This window comes from Muscardinus avellanarius, assembly GCF_963383645.1.
Source record: "Muscardinus avellanarius genome assembly, chromosome: 18".
Lineage (NCBI taxonomy): Eukaryota > Metazoa > Chordata > Mammalia > Rodentia > Gliridae > Muscardinus > Muscardinus avellanarius.
In genome coordinates, this window is record NC_137804.1 from 39,343,726 (window position 1) to 39,351,610 (window position 7,885).

A 7,885-nucleotide genomic window follows, 5' to 3' on the forward strand; every position below is an offset into this window, starting at 1 on the left:
GTAAAAGAGAGGGACTGAGACAGGAGAGGAGGGAGAGAGAGGAGAGAGAGAGAGAGAGAGAGAGAGAGAGAGAGAGAGAGAGAGAGAAGAGAGAGAGAGAGAGAGCAACTGACTGCAGGAGTGAGAGCAGGTTTCAGAGAAAGAGGACCTGGGTTCGGTAAATTCCACACAGAGACCAGTTCATAAGGCGACAGATGCAAGTAAACAGCAGTGCATTGTAATTTGTTCTGAGCTCTGGCAGCCAACTTACTTCAAGGCAAAGGCAGCCATCTCTGGACAGATGTGTCTGGAAGCTTCCGCATCAATGAGACCACTATAGTCTTTGTTACTCTCTGACACCAACTCCCACCATTGTCCCTCGGGCCCCTCCCCTGTCACGCTGGCTCCTGTTGACTGTGCGCATCCGAAACGCGGCTCCCTCAGAGCCTGTGCCCTGGCCGCAGCTCCTGCCACGTCTGCTGATCCCTGAGTTTCTCTCCTGTCTCTCTGGGTTCTCTTTTTATGCCTCACTTATCTGCTGCTCTTGCCTGAACACCCAGGACAAAATAACACTTGCCATGGGCTTTCTTCTAGATGTCCATTTTTTTTTTTTTTTGTAGTTCTCTCACCGCTTGACACAATTATTTCTTTACCTATTTATATTGGCTTTCATTTGCTTATATTATTTCTCTCTGGGTTTTTTTTTTTCTTGGCAGTACTGGGGTTGGAGCCCAGGAGCATTCTACCTTGGAACTATGCCCCAGCCCTATTTTTTATTCTTTATTTTGAAACAGGGTCTCACTGGGTTGCAGAGGGCCTCACTAAGTAGCTGAGGCTGTCTGCAAACTGTGATCCTCCTGTCTCAGCCTCCCGAGTACTGGGATTACAAGCGTGCCCCACCATGCCTAGCTCTCTTTGAGTTTTTTAGCATTCATTTTTTAACACTGATCAGTCACTGCCTAAACATTGCCTGAAACATGATCATCACTATAATTTATTCCTCAGATGCAAGAAAAAAATTCATCTTTAAAATTTGCAATACAAGACCTTTTGGGTAAAGGCTGATCGTGAAACAGGAATTACAAATTAAAGGTGGCAAAGGGATTCCTTAAGGAGAACAAGTTCATACACACAAGATACAGAAAATTGCATGCCAACAGTGACTATTAAAGAGAAATTCTCGTCATCTCTAAGAGTTACTATACAGGCATGGTGACACATGACTATAATTCCAGATAACAGTTCTATTATCTTTAATAGTTACTATAGGGGCATGTTGATACATGCCTGTAATCCCAGTACTTGTTAGGATGAGACAGAAGGATCACAGACTTAAGGCCAGCCTTAGCAACCTAGCAAGACCCTATTTCAAAATAAAAATATAAAGGGCTGGGGGTATAGCCCAAAGGTAGAATACCCCTGGGTTCAAGCTTCAGTACTAAAAAATATAACATTTTTGTCAGGTTACTATCAAATAATGTTGTCATGTAACTTCTATATGTCTTTTGTTGTCAGTCACATCAAATATATGGAGCCAGAGAATGACACACGAATTTCCAGTTTTCTTCTTCTGGGGATTTCAGAGAACCCCAGGTTGCAACCCTTCCTCTTTGGGCTGTTTCTGTTTATGTACCTGGTCACGGTGCTGGGGAACCTGCTCATCATCCTGGCCACCATCTCAGATGCCCAACTGCACACGCCCATGTACTTCTTCCTCTCCAATCTGTCTTTTGCAGACATCTGCTTCACCACCACCAGCATCCCAAAGATGCTGGTGAACATCCAGACACACAGCAAGGCCATCACCTACGCAGGCTGCATCACCCAGGTATACTTCTTCATCCTCTTTGGAGTTTTAGACAACTTCCTCCTGGCTGTGATGGCCTATGACCGCTATGTGGCCATCTGTCACCCCCTGCAATACATGGTCATCATGAACCCCCGGCTCTGCGGATTGCTGGTGCTGGCATCCTGGATCACAACAGCCCTGAATTCCTTACTAGAAACCCTAATGGCATTGCGGTTGTCCTTCTGCACTAACCTGGAAATCCCACACTTTGTCTGTGAGCTTAACCAACTGGTCCTACTTGCCTGTTCTGATACTTTTCCCAATGACATGGTGATGTATTTTGCAGCAGTGCTGCTAGGTGGTGGCCCCATGGCCGGCATCCTCTACTCTTACTCCAAGATAGTCTCCTCCATCCGTGCAATCTCTTCGGCTGAAGGCAAGTACAAAGCCTTTTCCACCTGCGCCTCCCACCTCTCTGTGGTCTCCCTGTTCTACAGCACGCTCCTGGGAGTGTACCTGAGTTCTTCTGTGACCCAAAACTCACAATCAACTGCAAGAGCTTCGGTGATGTACAGCGTGGTCACCCCCATGCTGAACCCCTTCATCTACAGCCTGAGGAACAAGGACTTAACGGGGGCTCTGAGAAGACTCTTTAGAAGGAAGCCATAAAAGGGCCTTTTTCTGGACGTGCCTGTGGACACAGAGCACTGAGTTGCAGAGCCAAGCTTTACAATTCTTTCATTGCAGCTGCTTCGCTGTTTAAGCCACCTCATTAGTCATTTTCTGCTCTCTGGTGTTTTCTCCCTTTCTTGTTTTCCTGCTTTCCCAGTGTCCTTCCCGACCTCAGGTCAGAGGTGATTTGGACATTCCCAGCCATCTCATATGGTGAGGCATTGTGCTAGGCCTTGGGATAAGCGACACTTGAGAACTGGGGACATTTATGTTATCATATTATAGACGCAATTCTGGCTGGGCATGATGGTGCATGCCTGTAATCCCAGTACTTGGAAGACTGAGACAGGAGGGTCACAGATGGGAGATCAGACTCAGTAATGTAGTGACACTCTCAGCAAACTATCAAGAGCCTGTTTCAAAAGAAAAAATTGGGGGGAAAAAAGGGCCGGGAGAATAGCTTGGAGATAGAAAACACCTGGGTTCAATCCCCAGTACCACAAAAAATGAAAGAAAGAAGAAAGAAAAAAAATTTCTGAGACTGCAGTTTCTCAATTTTCTATTCTCTGTTTCTTTTTTGTTGCTACCTTCACCGCTCTTCCTTATTATCTAGATTTCAACTTACTAGTGGTTTCACAGTTGGTCATAGAATTTATTATCCTCAGAAGGATAGTATTCTATTTTTCAGTGCATTTTTTCAGAAAATGCTATATTCCCTGAAAAAGAGAAGTAATGAAAAATGCTATCATATATGCATTACACATGTAGCCTATCAAGAAAGACAAATTTGCAAAAAGCCAATAGACTTAGTATGGTGTTAAATTCAGAGAGGACCTTTCATCTGTAAAAATGTCCATCATTCAGGAAATTTCAATCATACATCTTTTATTAAAGATTAAAAATATTTTTAGCCGAGACCGCCTACTTCCTCTCAGCATCTGAGTGTGTGTGACACGTAGTCAAATTGGCGATTAGCCCCAAGAGAGGGCGTCGTCTCTGGCCAAAAACTCCTCCACTTTTAGATATTCTTTTATAACTATTATTCTTTTGGTAATGATTCTTTTAACTCTCCACACGAATTGCTCCAGTGGTGTAAGATCAGGACTGTGAGAGAAACTGAGTCCATGGAAAATAAAGTTTCTGGTAATTTGTCTAAGCCTCTAAACGTCCTCGGCTTTGTTCAACTGGTAATAAAATCTAGTTAGAATTTAGATGCAGTGGCAGCATTCCAATCACTAATTACAAACACAGATTTCCCCTCTATCTCTGACCTTCAACCTAATCACTAACTTACAAAAAAAAGGCCCTAGAGGGGGAGGAGACCCGATGCCTCTATTTACCTCTCTTTGTGATCCTGCCCAGATACAGGAAGACAAACGTTGGGTGTGACATCAAAGCAACCTAGTTTATGAGCAACTGATACTGCCCAATAAAATGGAGCTGAAGGCTAGGAAGATTCTTGACCTTTACACCCAGTATGAGCCCTGCCCAAGATGGGGGAGGCACCACGTGGCTAAGGAAAGGATATTGCAAAGGGTCTGGGACAGGAATATGGATTATTTATAAGGTGAATAGGTTTCTAATAGGCCTATTGTTCGAGGAAAAGTGTTCTGCAGCTAAGGAAGTATATCTAACAACTAAATCTAAAAACTACATGGTATTTTTGGTGTTTGTCTGCCAAACTGTGTTGTGAGTTTGCTTAAGCTTTCAGATTTTAGAAGGCAAGGCGAGCGAGACCTGGGAGAATTTAATTACATCCACCTGAATCGCCACATCCCCCCATGCCTGCCATATGGACTGAGCCCTAAAGATGGAAAGTTCCAAAAAAGTTAAAGAAGATTCCCTGAGAGGCCTCCAAGCCCTGGGCATGCCCATTTCTTCTGGAAGTTGCCCTCTGGAACTGCCTGTCTGCAAGATCCGGGAGAAGATCCGGAGCTAATCTCTTGAAAGCCAATCTCTTGAAAGCCGAAAGCCAGACTAGTTTTTTTTTTTTTTTTTTACCTTTGTTTACATGTTATTCACTATTGTTTTACAGTGATTGCATTCACCTCTTTTTCTCTTATTATTAACTTTACTGGTGAAGGGTATAAATTTTTCTGGGTTCTTGTAATAAAGTGTCATTAGCTCAAGAAGCTCTTGTCCATGTCAGATTCTTCCCAGAAACGCCGCGAATAGGAACTTAAAGAAATTTATTTCCTAGAAGGGAAAGAATCGCTGCAGAGAAGCGGCTGCAGTATGACACCCTATCCTCCCCCATCTTTTCTGAGATTTTCGATCGCGAGTAGGATCACCCCAATCTCGACTGAGCTGGTTTGCGGCATTTTTTGATACTGGGGATTGAACCCAGGAGCATTTTACCTCTGAGATACACACCCAGGCATTTTTATTTTGAAACACGTCTCACTAAATTTCTGAGGGTCTTGCTAAGTTGCTGAGACTGGCCTCAAACCCGTGACCCTCCTGATTCAGTCTCCCAAGTGCTGGGGTTATAGGTGTGGGACACCATGCTTGACTATAAAATGTCTACATTTTTATTATATGCATTTACTCATTGGAATGTTCAATCTCAGTGTTTATGCACCAAGGGGTTTTTGTTCAGTATCCTGAACCATATGGTGTAATGGTCTATATATCTTTGCACCCTCTTGCTCTTTCTGCTAAAATATCCCAGTGCTTCCTAAAAATACAACTCCTTCCATTGCCATAAACCAAATATTTCCCTCTTTAAAATTTTTGCCATAAGGTCTAATGTGCAAGTGAGTAAAAAACATGTCTATCATTATCTTTTGCCTTCTGTCTTTTATGTTATAAAATCTCTTCAAATCTCATAATCAAAGAGTAGCCTACATGAGAACTTGAACCTTGACCAGTAACGCCTCGGGAATAAGGACCCGTGCTACCTGAGCACAGGTGTCCCTGCACAAACAGACCTGGCGTTCCAATCTCTCCAGGTTACCTGGAATGGAGACTTCCAGTGGCCACTTTCTCATACAGTTATCTGAAATAAATATGAACAACCAGATATTTATGAATTTTGCCTTCAAACATCAGAATATATGCCAAATGTAGCAGATTATTCGGAATGTCTCTGGTTCTGTTTGCATTGTTTATTGTATAAGCAAGCTATGGCTATATAAGAAGCCATCCTAAAAATAAATGGTTTAAAACTGTGAGATTGTTTTCTTTTGTATATTCTTTTTTTTTTTTTTTCGGATCTGGGGATGGAACCCAGGGGCATTTGACTTCCAAGCTACATCCCCTGCCCTATTTTTTTATTCTTTATTTTGAAACATGGTCTCACTAAGTTGCAGAGGGCCTCACTAAGTAGCTGAGGCTGTCTGCAAACCTCAATCATCTGGTCTCAGCCTCCCAAATGCTGGGATTATAAGCATGCACCACCACGCCTGGCTTATTCTTTTTTTTTTTTTTTTTTTTTTTTTTTAGCTGTAATAGTATGCCTGCAGTTGGTGTAAGGGTGCTGGTGGTGTTCAGCAAATACTCTCTTGGGTTTGGGGTCTTGATAGCTGTGGGATGCTGGAGGGTGGCCGTGGTTGGTCAACTGGGTTTTGGTGCACACACTCTCACCTTACAGCAGAGCACCTATATTCATATGGCAGAGCCACATTAATCCAAAGAAAAACTGAGATCCAAAGTGTAGGATTAGACTCCATCTCTCAATGTGGGAATTTCATGGTCACATTGACAAAGTCACGGATAAAAGAAAGAGGTGGTGAACAGAGATCATCTTTGCAGATAATCTAACAAAAGTGTCATTTTCACTTCAGAGAATTTTTATTAGTATTCTGCAAGTTTAAATCTTTGTTCATGTTGTTGTTGTTGTTGAGTTTCATCTCTGTTGAGTTTCATATTTATTTATTTATTTATTTACTTATTTATTTATTTTTGGTGGTATTGGGGATGGAACCCTTCTACCTCCGGGCTACACTCCCAGACCTATTTTATATTTTTTATTTGGAAACAGGGTCTCTTAAGCCAGTGCGGCTGGCTTCGAACCTGCGCGATCCTCCTGTCTTGCCTCCCAAGTGCGGGGATTACAAGCACGCGCCACCACACCCGGCTTTATTTTTATTTTAATGCACTTTTATTGGTACATTTGTAATTATACACCATAATGAGGCTCAGAGTGATATGAAACATACCTTTGGTGTGTTTCTCTCCACATCTCAATCTACTCTCTCCCCTTTCTCATAGATGTTATTGAGATTGTCAATGATAATTTCATACATGTACATAGTATTATTTGAACTGTTTCTTTCATAAAGTCCTCCACCACTCCAGGGGAGTTTCTCCTCCTTTTTCTGCAGTCCCTTACGTTTCTTACTTTCTTTTTTTTTTATAGTTGATACACTTTTAATGAAAGGCAATACAAAATATATCAATGCAAAATGAGTGTTTTACACACTCATCATAGTGATTAAGGTAAATAACATTTTAATAATGTAAGATATGGTGTGTTAGACATAAACTACAAAATTTCCTACAACCTAAGATTGGAAAGGCTTAATTTGTTTTACCCATCACCTTTACAATTCCTCAGTGGTATATCAAGGGGATTAAAAATAATAAGAGGCCCTTCTCAGCTGTGGTTGAAAGAATTCTGGTGAAGCTATCTGGCAATGTCACTGTGGGGCAATAAAATTTCCCCAAAAATATTTTTAATAATGTAGGCAGTTAAAAGGCTTAATAGTTTCAAAGACTGGAAGGCAGCTACGATATTTTGAATTTTAAAATATAAATCCCAGCCAGGCATGGTGGCTCACGCTCATAATCCCCGCACTTGGGAGGCTGAGACAGGAGGATCACACAGGTTCGAAGCCAGCCTCAGCTACTTAGTGAGGGTCGCAGCAACTTAGTGAGACCCTGTTTCCAAATAAAATATAAAATAGATCTGGGAGTGTAGCTCAGAGGTAGAAAGGTCCCTGGGTTTCACCTCCAGTACCACCAAAAATAAATAAATAAATATATATATATATATATATAATAAATCCCATTTCTCTCCTACAGAAAAGCACTTTAGAGCATGGACATGACTTCAATAATATGGAAAAAAAAACATAAAGAGTTTCCACAAAGCTTCACATATCTCAAGGCACAAGTGTTGAAAACAGCCTGTTTACTAATGTCAGTGCTTCCTACTTTTGGAGATATGGGAATGCTGTGCTTGCAGTGATAAGACATTGACTTTGTTCCTAGTCAGAGCACCAGGTGTCAAGCTCAGCTTCCATTTACACTGGATGCACCAAGAATCCCTGGGACAGTGAATGGATCAAGGACTAACTACATTTCCAAAGTGTCTTACTGTTGCTCTTAGCACTGAGGCTCAAAAAGTCAGGTCTGTAAAATATTGGGATGTGTCTAGGACTGCCCTGACAATAATCTTAAAATATAAACCAGAGTCCTCAAAGAGCTCACTGGATACTTTAA

The 7,885-nt window shown here is 41.8% G+C and overlaps 1 protein-coding gene across 1 annotated transcript; it reads left to right on the forward strand.

The window, feature by feature from the left end:
• Positions 1-1,507: 1,507 nt before the first annotated feature.
• LOC308276284 (olfactory receptor 7A40) lies at positions 1,508-2,437 on the forward strand (the record flags this gene model as incomplete). The annotated part of the gene is made up of 1 exon (XM_080714938.1): positions 1,508-2,437. The coding sequence occupies one exon, from the start codon at positions 1,508-1,510 to the stop codon at positions 2,435-2,437; it is 930 nt and encodes a 309-aa protein (XP_080571064.1).
• Between the last annotated feature and the right edge of the window lie 5,448 nt (positions 2,438-7,885).